Source organism: Enhydra lutris, unplaced genomic scaffold, assembly GCF_002288905.1.
Source record: "Enhydra lutris kenyoni isolate GAN:26980312 unplaced genomic scaffold, ASM228890v2 scaffoldscaffold9, whole genome shotgun sequence".
Taxonomy (NCBI): domain Eukaryota; kingdom Metazoa; phylum Chordata; class Mammalia; order Carnivora; family Mustelidae; genus Enhydra; species Enhydra lutris.
In genome coordinates this window covers 6,832,421-6,851,329 of record NW_019154093.1, presented here as the reverse complement: position 1 = coordinate 6,851,329, position 18,909 = coordinate 6,832,421, and the positions used below count along the sequence as shown (strand labels likewise).

At 35.6% G+C, this 18,909-nt stretch overlaps 1 protein-coding gene across 1 annotated transcript in view; it reads right to left on the bottom strand.

The window, feature by feature from the left end:
* Positions 1 to 18,909, bottom strand: part of LOC111142969 (zinc finger MYM-type containing 4) — a 148,977-nt gene that overhangs the window by 25,469 nt on the left and 104,599 nt on the right. Inside the window, exons 8-21 of the mRNA XM_022496327.1 lie at positions 15,331 to 15,505; positions 15,010 to 15,222; positions 12,032 to 12,182; positions 11,426 to 11,541; positions 10,642 to 10,917; positions 10,323 to 10,473; positions 9,187 to 9,359; positions 8,462 to 8,612; positions 7,767 to 7,907; positions 7,400 to 7,437; positions 6,304 to 6,448; positions 2,880 to 2,998; positions 2,020 to 2,191; positions 73 to 126 (exon numbers count right to left, since the gene is read on the bottom strand). Coding sequence (XP_022352035.1) covers positions 73 to 126; positions 2,020 to 2,191; positions 2,880 to 2,998; positions 6,304 to 6,448; positions 7,400 to 7,437; positions 7,767 to 7,907; positions 8,462 to 8,612; positions 9,187 to 9,359; positions 10,323 to 10,473; positions 10,642 to 10,917; positions 11,426 to 11,541; positions 12,032 to 12,182; positions 15,010 to 15,222; positions 15,331 to 15,505 — 2,075 coding nt within the window. The remainder of the gene's footprint in view (positions 1 to 72; positions 127 to 2,019; positions 2,192 to 2,879; positions 2,999 to 6,303; positions 6,449 to 7,399; positions 7,438 to 7,766; positions 7,908 to 8,461; positions 8,613 to 9,186; positions 9,360 to 10,322; positions 10,474 to 10,641; positions 10,918 to 11,425; positions 11,542 to 12,031; positions 12,183 to 15,009; positions 15,223 to 15,330; positions 15,506 to 18,909) is intronic.

Below are 18,909 nucleotides of genomic sequence, written 5' to 3'. Positions count from 1 at the left end.
TTAACCAACTGAGCCACCCAGGTGCCCCAAGGATTGTATTCTAAGATCTGAAATATATGTAGAATTACAAACCTTTTTCAAAAATCTTGGTGTCTAGAAAGAGTTCCTGTTCAGAAGTTTGGGATCCTAAAGAAAAAAAAAAAAAAAATTTAACAACTTACATGTATACATTAAGTAAGCTGGATCTCAAATGAAATAACTGCATTACATAAATGAATCGTACTAGTGAATGCTAAAATAGCCTTCATATACAGAAAGAATGATTCATTAATAAAACTAGGCATTAGTGGTAAATGAAGTCAAAGAAATTATGACTGATAACAGTAGTTATATTTCTAGGTAGTAGTATGAGAGAAGTCAGGTCAAAAGAGACCTTTATTTTAGATTTTACACCCCTGTGCTTTCTGAATTTTTTTTTTTTATCATGAAACACATACACACACAACTTACAAATTGACAAATATGCTTTGAATTGCTTTTTCCTCCCAAAATATAATATGCCTTACCACTGCACTGAAAAGAACAGAGCAGAGTTTTACCAATTAACTACTTAAAAAATAAAAAGTTTTAGGACTCAAAGTAAAAAAAAAAAAAAAAAGAAAGAAAGAAAGAAAGAAAAGAAAAATGCTTTTTAAAGCCTAGGAAAATTGCTTTTTTTCTCTAATATATAAATTAGCCAGTTCCCTTCAGATGGAATTCATTTCTCCCTCCTGTATGTTTCTAAACCATTTGATTTTACTTACACTATAGTGATTACAACTATCTTTCTTAAAGGTTAGTTTTGAAAGTTTTTTCAGTCTGACTCAATTTTTAGGTTAAGGCAAACTTAGAATATTTATACAGAGGAAGCACCTGAAAATGTTAACTATTAATGTGAATGGAGATGCCAACCTAAAATGAAGTTTATTATCAGGAAGTGCTCAAACTTCTAAACCAAGTATCAGAAATTAAAAGATAAAGCACAAGGGGCAATACCCTAAGACATTAAATTCCACATATAAATGGGTCTCAAATTACAAGATTATATACTAGAGAGCAAAATGAGAACAGAAACTGAGATAATAACAAATAAACTTTTTATGCACCTCTGAGAATATATATGATTTTAAAACTTAATGGCAACACAAGAGGAAAGCTGACATTTTTTTCAAATGCTACAGTGTTTTGAAAATCATCTAGCATTTATTATGCAAAATCTAAACCTGGTGGCTAGCTTTGTAAAAACTGTCACTGAAAAAAAGAAAACATATGTCAAGAAAAAACCATTTCCTGACTCCTCAGTGATACAGGAAAAGGCCTTCATGTATTTCAGCTATCCAAACACCATTTTCTCTATCTCTTCTTATACCTACAAATCAAGGAGGTACAATTAAGGCTAGAAACCTTTCTGGATATGTATTGCAACTTCTTGTTACTGCCATTTGCTTTGGAGTCAAACAGAATTCAACTGGTTCCATCACATCCTGACTGCATAACCAGGGCAAGTATGATATCCTATTTCCCAAATGAGGAGTTTCAAGTAAACAGTATTCATCCCACAGGGTTGCTGTAAAGGTTAAATGAGGTTATGCCCATAGTGCATTTAGGACATGCCCAGGGTATGGTAAGCACATAACTACTGTTCTTATTGATGGTCTACCCTCACAGCATGGGATTTATCTATAGGTTATTTTGAGCCAAACGGTTTTCCCATCCTAAGGCTCTATTTACCTTCTATCAAAATGCTTACTGTTACACAACAGGAATTCTTAACAGGCATCATGCTTGGATATAGGAATAAAGCCAGAACATAATCATGAAAATTGATTTACAGATTATTTTTCTGGAACGATTAAAAACTAAAAATAGAATATTAATACTTAATTTTATAAAAAGGATAGAACTTTCAGTTATCAATTTTAACAAATCCATACACTTGCTATTTAGAAACACCTGACTATCCAATACTTAGTATTACTTGAGTTACCCAAATATTTTTAAGTGTACTTTTTACTTTCTTTACTTTAAAATTATACCGACCTCCCTGGGATAGAGTTTTCTCCTTCTCTTCGTCTTCTGCAATCATTTCTGCCATCTCAAGAAGATCAGCTTCAAATGGATGTGAAGGAAGCTTCTCCTTAATGTCTTCAATACTCTCAGTGACTTTATCTTCATTATCCATTGAGGATGGAATTAGCATAGGGACAGGCATCTGAAAGACCGAGAACAGTTTCTGGGGAGTATGTCTGTCAACAAAACTATTATTTGTGAGATGATTTAAGTACTAAAATAATGAACAAATGGAGGTATTTCTATTACTAATGATTAAAACAGTCCTGCTAGTTTGTTCTTATAAGACTAGAGCCATTTGAATAAAAATTCAATTCAGTGCTTTTCTGGACAATCAACAAAATGTGTTTCTGAATCACCTAAAAGAGTAATTATCTAACACATTTTTGTTTCTGATTATATTCTTGCTTAACATTTTCAGTTTCACACAACCATTTTCCTTAAGAATTCACCAAGGAAAAATATGTTTCCAATAAAAAAAGAATACATTTCTAAGAAAAAGAATGATGTAAATCACAGTTTTTACTTTCTCACCCCCGCTACACTCTAGAATTTTAGCACATACACACAGTTTCTGTTCTTTTTCTGTTTGAGTGGTCTTGTGTATGAAACATTATGAACAGGCTACATCACAGCATTCTCTGAGAAGGCAGGGTATAAAGAGAGGCAGTCCTTCACATACTCCATATTAAAAAATACAGTGATATGATAATAACCAACTATAGTCAGGAATATTTTACAAACAAGTGAAGAGTTTTTTTATGGCATTCTAACATTTTAGTTGAGGAATACGTGCACTAAATCAGTCTTATCTCTAAATGATTACTTACTGGAACTGGAATGCCAAATGGGACTGGTGCATACTGAGTATAAAGATGAAGAGGTATGGGCACAAACACTGGTACGGGAACTGGTACCACAATGATCTGGGGCTGACTTGGAGTGTCTTCTAATGAAGGGGGAAAAAAATTACAAAAAACAAAGAGGGTTAGAAACATTCCAATAACAAAAAATTTGTAAAGGAACAAAGATTTATAGTCCAAAAGAATTATAATTAAAAAACTTTTTAAAGCACATAGACTTAGGGTGCCTGGGTGGTTCAGTTGGTTTAGCATCTGCTTTCGGCTCAATGATCCCAGGGTTCTGGGATGGAGTCCCACATCAGGCTCCCTGTTCAGCAGAAATCTGCCTCTCCCACTCCCTCTGCCTCTCCCCCCAGCTTGTGCTCTAAGAAATAAATGAAATCTTAAAAAATAAAAATAAAAAATAAAGCACACAGACTTATAGTTCAACGTAAGTGTAATCTTTGACACTCTGAGTCCACAAAAGTAGAAATAAATGAAGTAGAGAAGAAAAGATTGAAGATAGCAGTGGTTAAAAGTGGTCAACACAACAACTGATATGAAGATACAGTGAATGAAGGATGTAATTTGGATTAATGAATAGAAAGAACTGGAATAGTAATCTTAGAAGAGAGTAATAGAAAACTGATAACATGAGTAAGAACAGAATGTTGAGGAGATTAAGTAGGCAGAAGAGCCATTTTTGTAAGGCTATAATGAACTTTTAAAAATCTTTCCAGTAGATAACCTGGAACTACTACAGACTGGTTAGCATGGAGTAATATGATGAAAATGTCATTTTACAAGTTTAATTTGGGGGCGCCTGGGTGCCACAGTCAATTGAGCATCCAACTCTTGGTTTCAGCTCAGGTCATGACAGCAGGGTCATAAGATGGAGCCCCACATCAGGCTCTGTGGTAGCATGGAATCTACATGAGGATTCTCTCTCACCCGCTCCTTCCCCCTCTGCCTTCCCCTCACTCATGTGCACATGTACACCCACTCTCTCTCAATAAATAAATAAAATCTTGCTTAAAAAAGTTTAATTTGGAGACCCTCTTAGCATGGAATAAGAAGAATGTCATGTATAAAAGTAGGCAACAATTGCAATGTGTAGAGCTATGATGATGAGGACCTCAACCAGGGTGGTTATGATACCTATAAAAAAGAATGAATATATACAAGCAGATGTTCTGAGGTACTAAAAGATGAAATAGAACATAGAAACCTAAATATGAGTAGGGAAAAAGTGAGTATGATGGAGAATTCATTCAATTATTTAGTAGGTATCCTACAGAGTCCTTTCTGTGTGCCAGAAAAATACCCTAGAAGATTATTAAACCATTAACGTAAAAGAAAGATGATGCTAGTGACAAGAAGTGAAAAGCTGACAAGCTGAGTAGGGTCAGAGGTGGGAAATAATATGGGATCAATTTTACCATGGTCCAGTGGACATTAAAAAAAAATTACTTAAGGATAGGGGACTGGGAAAAGTGGGTGACAGAGAAAAGGAAATACAGGCCTCCAGTTATGGAAGGAGTAAGTCATAAGAATAAAGAGTAGAGTGTAAGTAATACAGTCAATGATACTGTAATAGCAATGTGATGGGACAGATGGTAGCTATACTTGAGTTGAACATAATGTATGAACTTTTCAAATCACTAAATTGTACACATGAAACTAATGTAACACTATGTGTAAACCATACTCAAAAACAAAAACACCCAAATCACCTGATTAGCGATGTCTGATAACCAAGCTACATAATACTAAGTCATTATTAATTCAATACAAATATAGGCTAATGTCATCTGTAGCATTACTAGTCAATGTGGTTCATGGGAGCTTTAAGAAAGTCAAAGCCTCAGACCCCACTAAATTACAATGTACTTAATAAAATTCCTAAGTAATGCATATGCATATTGATGTTTTCTCAAACACTGACCTACAGGATAACCTTCCAGATCTAGGATTACTTTCTGGTTTAAGATTTCTGAGGCTTGGGGCACCTGGGTGGTTCAGTGGGTTAAAGCCTCTGCCTTCGGCTCAGGTCATGATCCCAGGGTCCTGGGATCGAGCTCCACATTGGGCTCTCTGCTTCACAGAGAGCCTGCTTCCTCCTCTCTCTCTGCCTGCCTCTCTGACTACTTATGATCTCTGTCAAATAAATATTTAAAAAAAAAAAAAAAAAAAGAATTGAGACTTTTTGGGTGCCTGGGTGGCTCAGGTTAAGTGTCTGAATCTCAGGTCATGATCTCAGGGTTTTGAGATTGAGCCCTGAGTCTGGCTCCGTGCTGTGTGGAGCCTGATTAAGATTCTACTTTACTCCCTCTCTTTCTGCTCCTCCCCTGGGAGACTCTGAGATTTGATCCACAACCTGCTCCATACCCCTGGCTCAGCCACCTTAATTTTACAGTACCACCCCTCTGGCTGGGTAGGTGTGGCCAGAAAGAATGGGCTCCTCTTTCTTCAGCTCCCAAGCAAGGGTTACCATACCTCACCAGGGGAACCGGCCACCATCATTTCTCATCCCCTCCAACTCCAAGTTGAAAAGGATAATTTCCTAGTGAGTACAGATGACAGGCTGGGATCTCCCTTTCTTCACCCAGTTGCCACCTATAGGGTAGAGGCCCTACTGCAGGAATGGCAGGCCAAGAACACTGGGTCCCAATCACCCTCGGCCCTGATCACTTGCAGGGCAGACATTCCATGCCAGGAGAGGCAAACTGAGAAAATCAGAGGATAGCACCACACCCAGAATCCAGAAAAGTAGCTGAGAGCTTTTGCCTGGGGGAGAGGCCATTCATAAGAAAAGAAAGCCCTCTGACAACAGAGGGTGGAAAAGTTCAAACCTAAGGATGCTCTACAAAACAACAGTTCCTCAAGGCACCTGGGTGGCTCAGTCGGTTAAGCAGTTAAGCGGTTAAGCAGTTAAGCATCAGCCTTTTAGCTCAATTTGTGATACCAGGGTCCTGGGATCCCTGCTTCAGACTCCCTACTCAGTGGGGAGTGTGTTTCTCCTTCTCCCTCTCCCCTCCCCCTCCCCCACCATTCTCTCTCTCAAATAGATAATAAAATCTTAAACAACAACAACAACAGTTCTTCTTAATTAAGACCCTGTCTATATAATTCCAAAATCTAGGCTTATTTCATAAAATTACATTGTTATTAATAACAAAAGAAAATGAAGTATTCAAAGCATGGTATTATAAATTAAAACCCTCTCTTTGCCATAATTTCTTAATTCTCAGAGGGTGAAAATACCTAACTCACTGTTGTGAGAACAAAACTGGGTAAAGTATATAAGCAACCAAATACATAACGCAGGAAACAGTAGGCAATCAATGTAAGCAGCTTTCATATTCCTTTCCCCTAAAAAAAAATTTAAAGGAAGAAAGTGCAAGGAATATACCTGTCTGGCATTCTTTGTTTTGGTTATGTGGTTTGCAAGAGGTGGCTTTAGTCTGTGTGATGGGTTTGCACAATAAAGCTTTATTCTTCAAAAGTCTTGGGGGCTGGGAAGGTGGCAGTTTCAGGGCATCTGTTTGTGTACTTGCCTAGTAAAAAAAAAAAAATCAGAAACCAAAGAGGTTTTCAAAAGCTTATGATTAATTACAAGAAATATTATAACTTCAAAGGAAATACTATATTGGTATTACATGTAAGACAGAGAACTTACGTAAATATGTAAGAAATACAATGTTCCTGAAATAGCAAGAGTAATAAAATAGTTTGATAACTATATATGGACTCTGAATGTATCTAATTAACAGTTCTATTTACCAAGAAAAACGCTATTTCTATTGTAAGATACTGCTGGCCAATAACAATATTAGCTATGTTTAAAATGAGAACTGTTACTTCCTGGGTTGAGTCTTAGAAGACCTTGTCTTCAAGATAACTAGAAATAACAGAAGCACTTAGGGTCACTTAAGTAACATAAAAGAAAGATACGAAAGTTATCCCAGAGACCGGAAAACACTTTAGAAATGCCCCTGTTCTAGTCATAAGTTTTTCTTGTATTTATTTTTTTCTTCTTTTAAGAGACAAAAAAAAAATACTGAGTAAAAAAACCAAGAATGCTTATTTAAGGATAATCTGCCCTGGGTGAAAAACAAAGTACATTTTGTAAATATTTCATCTATAATCTGACATTACAAAACACCTCAAATACCTTTTACACCTGGATTCTGTAAAATTTAATTCTCTAAAACTAAACTAAAAAAAACAAAAAAAAACAAAAAAAAAAAACCAACAAAAACCTAAACCAAACAAACAAAAAAATAGCCTTCAGTAACTATACAGATAACAAGCATTCAAAGAAATCAAAGTACATAAAAGGCCTAATGAAATAACCAGAACATTTTGTTCCCAAAGATTAAATGAGCTTATAAAATTTATTTCATATAAGAAAGAATAAAGCAAGGAAAATTAGCATAGACATATTCATATGTATAAAACTGGAACATAAATACAGTGGCAATACCAGTTAAAAGAATAAAACTTACATCACCAATGATTTTTGCTGTTACTGTTGGAACTGCACCTGATATAAATGAAAATAAATACTTAGGATCTTACACTATTGTTTAAACAGCAGCATTTAAAGCTATGGTGGAATGACAGACACAAAATCTCGTAACAAAAACAAGAATTATCTTAATTCACAGGAATACTACATGTAAAGTGTCACATGAAAAAAAGATATCTGGAAGTGATAAAGACATTGTTTAATGCCCAGCAGCCCATAGGGAGGCACCACTTATAACATAAGTGTGTCAAACATACGAAAATGATCACTGATGGAAAAAAAAGATACAGACTGACTCTATTCAACTTCAAAAGGCTAGATAAATGCTTTCAAATCAGACATACCTTGTAATACACTGTTAGAATTCACTGTGGGCTGAGCAGCAGGAGCACTGGCTAATGATACTACATTAGCTATAACTGGAGTTGAATCCTTTCTTAGAGATGGGGGCCCTGCTGAAGCAGCTGGCACCATGGAAATACTTGCTAATAAACAAAAATTTAAAAACCTTATAATTTATATGCACAAACAAAGAAACCAACATCTCAAGGAGGTTAAACGATGCTTTTAGCAAGGTTAAATTCTAAGAATCACTTTAGGATTAACTGGGCTTTTGTGTACCTTTTTAATTAGTGAAACTTAAAAGTATTGCATGTACTTTCTCTTGCACAACTATGCATGTGGTATAGATAAAAGGCATGTGGTTAGACTCTATGTCCTTTGTTTTACTCTCAAATCCTTTTTTAATGAAGTCAAGGTGTATATACACAATTATAAATATTAACGGTCATTCTTTCCCATAGTTCTTTAAGAGTTTATTTAATTCAATGTGCTCAGAGAAAACATAATGAACTCATTTTTACAAAGCCTTAATCCAAGATGTTAAACAAAACAGGGATTTAAATGTTAATGTCATCTGAACAGAATGAAATTTGTGAATTTGCATTTTATGAAATTATTAACAACTGTTTAAAGTTCCCAATCTGTAGAACAGTAGTTGTTCCTAGCACTGATCAAAGACTGTAAAGTTTAATTTTACCTGCATTGTTTTGTGAAGGTGGGTCACACATACTCTGCTGATTACAGAACATCAAGATACAAAGCAGGTTACAGAAATGCTTCATTTCTCCTCGCCATTTCAAGGACTCACTGAGTTTACCCTGTCGCTTACAACCATCACATTTGGCCATCTAAAAATGAAATAAGATGGTAAAGGAGTAAAAAACAAATTATCCGTGGCCTGACAGAATTAAAGCAGCACACAAAAGACAAGTGAGGAAACTAACTTAGAATCTAGAACACAAAACTGAAGGTTAACTACCCTAAAATGGTAAATATTTAACATATTTTATCTTTTATACTAAACATTAAAAGTCACATTATAGAGATGCCAATAAAGGGTAATTTAAAAACAGTGAAATCAAAATAAGACACAATCACCTTCAAAATCATCAGAAGACAAATTCATTTTAGATAAATAATAAATTAATAAAATGCTAATTTTAAATACTTTAATATCATAAGACTGGTAAATCTTCTATAAGGAAATTTTTAAAAAAGAATGTAACTTCAGTGACATTAAAGTCTTCCTAAATCTTGTATTAATACTGAAAGAGGACATAATACATTTAGTTTCTTTAATGCCATATAGTTAACACTTATAAGTTTTAAATCACTAAACTGCCCTTCGTACTACGTTAAAAAATAAAAGGAAGCAATGTATGCCCTAACTTGAAAAACTCCAGGAAGGTGGATTATATTTACCTGATAGAACAGAACTGTGTATTTGGACATGCATTCTTCACAACAGAACTCTTCTACTTTCCCCCCCAAATTATTCTGTACCAATTTGGGAGATGTCTGTAAACAATAACTGCACATTTTACAGTGATTTCCCCAGCGTTTTGCCAAGTCATGTTTATAAAGCAATTTGCAACCTAAAAACAGGAAAAATAAAATTTACATGAGAAAAAAATACTAAGCATCTACATCTTTAAACTTAAATGCCCTGTGAAAATGTTTTCACACTTGGATCCTCACCAATTAGTAGATTAAGAGAACAATTTAAAGAAATATCATTTTCTTTTATTAAACAAAATAAGACAGGACAGAAAACATTATAATGCATCACACATAATAAAAGCCAGTTTTATTTCATAAAAGTTTTATTTTGCTTGGGTGGGTGATAACATACTAGGTCACAATGTAAAATGTATTCTTCTGTGTGTTGTGGTCAAAAGGTTTGAAAGCCACTAGTCTAGGAAGCCAATTGTGTATAGTTTTAGAATAAAACATTTTAAACATAGAAAATACTAATCTAAATAAAGAAGACAATCTACCTCACACTGATTTGCCTATTGAGAAACATGTCCATTTAAAACAACAGAAGTATAATCTTAGGATGCTAACAAAATTTAAGAAGTTCTCTTTAGAAATAAGAGTAACAGGAGTGCCTAGGTGGCTCAGTCGGTTAAGTGTCCGACTCCTGGTTTCAGCTCCGGTCATGACCAACCTCAGGGTCCTGGGGTGGAGCCCTGACTCAGGCTCCATACTCAGCAGGGCGTCTGCTTAAGATTCTCTCCCTCTACCTTTGCCCCTCCCCCACCTAATAAATAAATGATATTTTAAAGTGCAATAACTACAAGATCCCTATCAACGTAAGAACAGAAAATGTTTTTCATATCACCACCATCTTCTGTAATACAGTTCAATGATTTTTCCTTCATTTTGCCATCTATGTGATATGAAGGACTAGCTCAGAAGAAGAAAGCAAACCAAGTGTAAACAAAAGGCTTCGTTGTTATACACATAGGATAAACTAGATATGCTTAAACAGTAACAGCTTAAACCATCAGTTACTTTTAAAAGGACCAACAGTAGTAAGATGATCTTGCCTTTACCTTCACTACAGAATGACTTGTCAGCACCTGAGAACCGCACAGTCTCCTTTACAATTTTCTCAATTTTACAATATTCACACATTGCCATTACATTATTTATTTTCTTATATTCATCAGAACAATTCTTGCCACAGAACTGAAACATTTTACCCTGCAAAGAAATAATCATCAAGTACTAATTAAACATTTGGTTTATCTTTTGGAAATTCTATTCTCTCTTACTTTCAAAACATATAATTCTGAGAGATAAAAAGCCAGAAATGATTTTATATATAGGCCATCTTATACTCAAACCCTTTATCAGGATCCTATATTTTACCTTATAGTCAAGAAGTTCTGGTTTTGTGGCAAAAAGACGGTTACAGTGCTGACACTTGAGTTTCACAACACTTCGTGCAAACCCAACATGCTGGGATTGCGCAGCAAGTCGCTGGAGACCAGCTGCAGCAGAGCTACTGATGGAAGTAGGAGAAACGGCAGAGGTGCTCCCCGCTCCTGCTGACACTGTTGAACCTGTGGGGATGCTTACAATTACTTGGCCCTGAGACAAGGGCACTACTGAAGAATTCATTCCTGCTGGTTTGTTGAACAAATTCTGAAAAATGAAACAAACAACATGATCAATGTAATCATTTGTTCAAATGAACAAGCAAAATTTGCCATCTTTGAGCAGCTTATACCTGAATGGGCACAGTTTCACTTATATCCAAAAACTAAAATAATGTAACTAATAATCTCCTTATTAATTTTTAAAAGTTTTTAAAAAAGTAATCTCTACGTGCAACGTGGGACTTGAAGTCCTGATCCTGAGATGAAAAGTGGTTTGCCCTACTGACTGAGCCAGCTAGGGCCCCAAACTAATAATAACCTCCTTTAAAAATAATATCCTCCCAATAGATAATCTGGGTAATAACAATTCCACTTAATGTTATGGGAGGCAGTTAAACAACAATCCTCCAAACACACCAAAAGTCAAAGAATCCACGTTTAACAAGACTGAGAAAGTGTAGGCAATTGGGACAGGAGCAAACACCTACCAAGTTTACATACTACATAGCAGGCGCCTCACTGACTGGAGGAGAGGAAGATTTCTGAAGCCGTACCTGGAACGCGACAACACAGCTGTAGCTGCAGAAGTTGCGTATACTTCCATCTGACATGGCGAGGTGATACTGAGGGATTGCTGAGGTTTTACAACTGTTACACTGCACTTGCACACCTTAGCAAATCAAAATAAAAACTAATGAGTAATATATACAAATGTATACAAATGTTTGAGAAAATAAGTAACTATTATCCAGTATATGAAAATTTAAGGGCCAGGTCAAGTTGCAGGAACTGAAACTAAATCATGTCACATATAGACAAAAACTAACTTAACATTAATAACATTTCTGTTAATTTAAAGTTGGAACAGTCAACCCTGAAACTACAAAATAAATGAATACCAAAATAAATCAGGTATGGATAAAAAGATATATTAAAGAAGCCATATGAAATTCTTTTGAAAAAGGGGAATACACAAATAGGCAAGCAAATAAACGTAACTTAAGAAATCAAGGCAAGCGGTGATATTTTACAACACAGATCTGAAATATTTTAAATCTGCCTTAAAAATCAATTAAATTTAGACAAAAATCTGTACCATACAAAAGAGCAATAACCATAACTTTTGTCAACTATTATATAGTTTATGAAACCAGTATTACCTGCAGAAGTAACCATTTTAACTCTGTAAGCAGATAAGCAATTAACAGAACAGAAAAGCTCTGTCTTTCCCAAGCTATTGGTATTTTCAATCATTTCTGCTGAGGATCTCAATGATTTGCAAAGCGCACATGGTGTAATTTTGGCTGATTTCTATTAAGAGAATAAAATAACATTCATTTTATAAATAAAAGCATAATTCTTTGAAATTTTTATACTTAACACTGTTGAGATATTTTAAATTAGTGGCTTTCAAACTTTTATGATTACAATCCTCAGTAAGAAATAAATTTTACAAAGTGACCCAATACATACTTTTGAAGTTTTACTTGTGTATTACACATATATGTATATAAAACTGAAAAAGTTTCATAAAACAATATAAATCATGATGGCACGTGACACATGTTTATATTTTCCATTCTATTTTATTTCATTAAAAAATAATGCTGACCATAACCTGGCAATTAATTTGGGGATCTATTAATTGACTGTAACTATAGTTTTAAAAATGGAATTTTAAAAAAGTACACAACAGGCAATTCATGCTCTTACATTATACTAAAGATCAGAAGAACCCCCTCCAAAAGGTGCTATCCATGGCCATAAAATGTGAATTCAAGAGAATAAACTTATTAGAAAATTCATTACCAAATATTCTACCAGTATTAACAACAAAGCACACAAGCAATAAGCAAGGAAGCAATGAAGTGGGAGCAAACTTTGGATATCAAAGTGTCTACATATAAGCAATCAACGAGTCTGTTTAGCAAACAATGCTAAATACTACTAATGTATCACGTATTCAGGATATCTTATGAAGTATATCCAGTATTCATTATCTCTGTGAAGTTTCTGCTGATAGTTTCATCTTGTCCTATCAAGTAGAACTGGTCATGTTTCCTCTGTGCCCTCCTGTACCATAATACTTCCATCATACCATCTCTACTCAGCTGTAGGTCTATCTCCCCCAAGAGACAGGTAGACCCTCAAAACAGGAAATCACATCTAATGTTTGTTTAATCAATTACATATAAAGAAGGAAAAAAATTATATACGAGAAAGGAAAGAAAGCAGCAGATATGACCATCTTCAATACGCCAGGTTCTATACGAGGTGCTTTCTCATTCTTACTTCACATAATCCTAACAACATCTCAGTAACAGTAGTAGTATAATATCCATTCACAGATAAGAAAATGGACCCAGGAGTTTAACTGCTTTCCCCATGGTAAAATTCTGTTTGAATAGAGAGTCAAGTAATCAAATAGAGATCTACTTTACTTCTAAATTCACGTTCTTTCTCTACACCACAGTACATATTAATATGTGAGAAATTTAATAGATATTGGCTAAATTTAAAATAATAAATTAATTTAAAATTAAGATGATGCGGGGGCCTGGGTGGCTCAGGGGGTTAAGCCTCTGCCTTCGGCTCAGGTCATGATCTCAGGGTCCTGGGATCGAGTCCCGCATGAGCCTCTCTGATTGGCAGGGAGCCTGCTTCCTCCTCTCTCTCTGCCTACCTCTCTGCCTACTTGTGATTTCTCTCTGTCAAATAAATAAATAAATTCTTTTTTAAAATAAATAAATAAAATAAAATTAAGATGATTCAACCTATTTCTCCTTCTCTTGTGGAATATGAACCATCTTTCAATGGACTGAATCCAAGTAACTTTAAACAATACCAAGAAACGATACCAAGAAAACAGTCCTTTGGACAAAGATAAGCTCATGAAGATACTGGCTTTTTTCCCCCTGTGAAAGCAAAACCAAGGTGTTTCTACAGGAAGAAATAAATAGTAAAGCTAAGTCCCTTTAATGTGCTCCATAATAACAAGAAATAGAAACACTGTATAACACTGAAAAGTACAAGATCACTGCAAAGTATTAAGAATTTAAAAGAAATTTCTCACACATTACATTCATGAATCTTGTTAGACTGTATAAAAATTCACTATTTTAAGAAAAAGAATGATCAGCTAATGCACTGAAACAGGAAGGCGCTGTAAAATTTAAAATCTAAAAGGTTTCTACTATTCCTTTCGATTTACGAATTTTAAAATCTAATTTGTGATCAAAATTTACTAATACAATACAAATACAGTAAAAATGAAACTACCTAACAGACGTTTGTCATACAGCATTCATCTAATTTATGTTCTATAAACCTCATCAATTCACAAAATATATGATGTACATTTTTTTTCCTATTTCATGAAGAAAAGGAAAAACCTTTTAAAAACAATCCTAAGGGACGCCTGGGTGGCTCAGTTGGTTAAGCGGCTGCATTCGGCTTGGGTCATGATCCCAGTGTCCTGGGATCGAGTCCCACGTCGGGCTCCTTGCTTGGCAGGGAACCTGCTTCTCTCTCTGCCTCTGCCTGTCTCTCGGCCTACTTGTGATCTCTCTCTCTCTCTTTCTCTCTCTCTCTGACAAACAAATAAATAAAATCTTTAAAAAATAAAAATAAAAATAAAAAAATAAAAACAATCCTAAGATTTTTTTTTCTAAATTCCAATTTCAACTATATGGATTTGATGGCAAGAATATATGTTAACTTGGACCTTACCTTGTCAAATAATAAAGTATATACACTTATACGCAAACCAAAAATGTATTTCAGAGAAAGCTATTCACCAAAAAGATGAGACTGGGTCTCTCTGGGAGATGCATTATTTTGCTTTGTGCATTTTCGAAATACTGCTCAAAAACATGAATCATATATTAAATACCAATGCCATGCCCTAAAAACATGTATTTCAAATGCACGAAGAGAAAAATATGCTACTTATAAAACTCTGTAAGTGGATTTTTAATACATATTCATTTGACAAGTTCTATTTATATGTAAAAATATTAATTAAGCTAATAATAACACTTAGTATTTTTGTGACAACATGTTCATAAATAAGATCTACCAAAACAAGTAGATTCCCCTAAAAGGAACAAAGACATTGGAGTTAAATACAGTCATGTACCTGCTTATATGCTGTAACACACGCTGAGCTACAAAACTTCTTGGACTGGCCCTCTATCTGAAGCATGTGGCACTGCCCAGAGCCACTGTAACAGTAACCCCCACAGTTCTCACAACAGTTCATCGTGAGGTTGTTGGCAGACCGAAACTTCGAGAAGCAGGCATCACTGCAAAGTTTATGTACCACATTCTGGTAATTAACTTCATGTCGAATCTAGGAATTAAAAAACAATACCAATAACAAGCGGAGACCATCAAAAGCTGTTCTTAAGCACAAACATTAATCTCTCTGGACCCCCTGCCCAAAAGTAAGATGACTTACAACAGCATTCTTCTGACACATGCTGCATTTGGTTGAAATGCTGTTCGTATTTATGGTGACAACAGGTTTCCTTTTCAGTTCATATGTTGACAGACATGACTGGCTGCAAAAATCTTTACTAGTGGTGCTATTTTCAAACTGGGCACTGATCACATCCTTTGGATTTAAAATATCTCTAAAAATGATAACAAAAATAAGATAAGCCACAGTACCATTTGTATTTTTCCTTTTTGTCAGTTAAAATAAAAAAAACAGGGGCGCCTGGGTGGCTCAGTTGGTTAACTGTCTGCCTTTGGCTCAGGTCATGGTCCCAGGGTCCTGCCTGGGATGGAATCCTGCATCCAGCTCCCTGCTCAGCAGGAGTCTGCTTCTCTCTCTCCTCTCTGCTCATGCTCTCTCTCGTTATCTCTCTCTCAAATCTTAAATAAATAAATAAGTCAGAGACAATTATATATATGGAAAGGACACTGATATTTAAATAAGAACACCTCGGTTTTCCCAGGTACACTGATAAATTGCTCTGATCCTTACATTCTGTTCTATAAACAGAACTAAGACATGGCTTACTTCATAGAACTGTTGGGAGTATAAGGTGTTTCAAGACTAAAAGGATATACATCAAACAGTTATCATTCATTATCTCTAGTAGGTAGGACTATAAGAGATGTTAATTTTCTTCTTTAGGCTATTCTGCATTTTCAAAATATTCTATAAAATAATACCACATTTGAAAAATTTTAGAAACACCATATTTTAAAAGTAAAACTACAGGGCACCTGCCTGGCTCAGCTGGTGGAACATGCAACTGTTGAACGTGGGGTTGAGAGACCCTCCATGTTGGATGCAGAAATTAGTTAAAAATAAAATCTTTAATAAATAAATAAATGTGAAAATACATTTCAAGCTACACAGTATCTATTCTAGCATGGTTATATAAAATTGAGTACTTCTACTTTTTTTTTAAGATTTTATTTATTTATTTGACAGATGGAGATCACAAGTAGGCAGAGAGGCAGGCAGAGAGAGAGAGGAAAGCAGGCTCCTTGCTGAGCAGACCCCGATGTGGCGCTCGATCCCAGGACCCTAAGATCATGACCTGAGCCAAAGGCAGAGACTTTAACCCACTGAGCCACCCAGGTGCCTGGAGTACTTCTATTTTTAAATAATTTAATTTGTAGGGGTGCCTGGGTGGCTCAGGGGGTTAAGGCCTCTGCCTTCAATTCAGCTCAGGTCATGATCCCAGGGTGCTGGGATCAAGCCCCGCATTGGGCTCTCTGCTCAGCGAGGAGCCTGCTTCCCTTCCTCCCTCTCTGCCTGCCTCTCTGCCTACTTGTGATCTCTGTCTGTCAAATAAATAAATAAAATCTAAAATAATAATAATAATAATTTAATTTGTAAACATTAGTAGCAAAGGCAATGAAGATTAACACTTCTAAGGCCCCCTACCATTCCATACCTTATCCTAACCCCTAACCAGTGTTCCCACATACCAGTTTATTAAATACATTAAGTGTAGGGGCGCCTGGGTGGCTCAGTGGTTTAAGCCTCTGCCTTCGGCTCAGGTCATGATCTCAGGGTCCTGGGATCGAGGCCCGCATCGGGTTCTCTGCTCAGCAGGGAGCCTGCTTCCTCCTCTCTCTGCCTGCCTCTCTGCCTACTTGTAATCTCTCTCTCTCTCTCTCTGTCAAATGAATAAATAAAAAATCTTAAAAAAAAAAATACATTAAGTGTAAACCATTTCAAAAGCCAAAAGAAGGAGCTCCTGGGTGTCTCAGTCAGTTAAGCAACCAACTTTTTATTTCAGTTCAGGTCATGAACTCAGGGTCATGAGATCGGGCCCCAAGTTGGGCTCTGTGCTGAGCACGGAGCCTGCTTGAGATTCTCTCTCCCTCTCTCTGCCCCTCGTTGGCTCATGCTTGCACTCTCTCTCAGGGGAAAAAAAAAAAAAAAAAAAAAAAAAAGCCAGTGGGGAAAAAAAACGCCTTGATGGAAATTTTCTAAAAGGCATCTCTCTCCCATGAGTATACACCCACATTAATAGTATATAAATTATTATATTCAACCTTTCATCTTAGACAGATTATACTAATAGAATACTTTTTACAAAAGATTACAACTTCAATAAAAGATAATAGTAAACATAACAGAATCATCACAAGGAATACCTTCTTGTTGTATATACTTGTATATATACCTTCTATATATACCTTGTATATACTCATGGAGTGTATAACTCCATACCTCATCTTCTGTACTTAATAGCTGTAGGCTCTTCTAACTTTCTGCATGTTTTTACCTTCACAATTATTTTTTAATTAGTTTTTTTTTAAAGATTTTATTTTTTTATTTACATGACAGAGAGAGGGAGATCACAAGTAGGCAGAGAGGCAGGCAGAGAGAGAGGGGGAAGCAGGCTCCCTGCTGAGCAGAGAGCCCAACGCGGGACTTGATCCCAGGACCCTGAGATCATGATCTGAGCCAAAGGCAGAGGCTTAACCCACTGAGCCACTCAGGCGCCCCTTAATTAGTTTTTTTTAAAGAGTTTATTTATTTGACAGAGAGAGAAAGAACATGAGCGGGGGAGGGGCAGAGGAAAAGGAAGAAGCAGGCTCCCCACTTAGCAGAGACCCCATCATGAGGTTCTATCCCAGGACCCTGGGATCACGACCTGAGCTGAAGGCAGACGCTGAACCAACTGACCCACCCAGGTGCCCTTAGATTTTAATATAGTACATTTACAGGGGTACTTATTGAGCACTTTTATTAAACCACGCACTAACTACACCCTGTGTCACAATATGGTACAAGCACGCACTCAAGAAGCTTACAGTATACTGGGACAAAAAGACAAGTGACATATATATAAAATACCATCACAGAAGTGTCCTTAAAAATATAAAAGTAAAATAATTATGAAAAAGCATAACGTACAATAGTAACAAAAATGAAGAAACAATTATTTCAGACAATACATGACATGAAAGGCTACCCTACCTGACATTTTATCTATATCTAAAATAGGAGCTTTGGAAGGTTAAGGAGATAAGGATTGGGGAGCAGCATGGATCAAGGCAAGGAAAAATAAAAGCAGGTATTATTTCTCTTATTATGCCTAGCATCCATCTACATTACATCTTACTGTAGATTGTATCTGATTCCAAATAGTAAAAATTCAGAAATGATACAGATAATCCTGAAATAGTTACTTCTTTGAGTATCATTACATCAAGTAATCTGATCTTTCTAATAATATTTTAAAAATTATCCTCCAAACTACCTCTTTTATGGAGGAACTGAAATAGATTTTTAAAAACAGTGTTAGGTCCTTATTACTAAGGAGACCTGAAAATTAAATGATGATTACCCAAAGTATACTCAGAGTTTAGGTTAAATTCAAGTTGCTAAGAGATTTGGTTAAGAGGTTAAGAGAAATAAAACTGTTACTTCAAATAGCTAATAAGTTTCTTTCAACCCAAGTGCTGCTGCTATATTTCTACTGGTCTATAAAAATAGCACTGGCTATCAGGAAGGAAATTTTTTCTACCTCCACCCATTCAAATTAAATTGAAATCCTTCTTC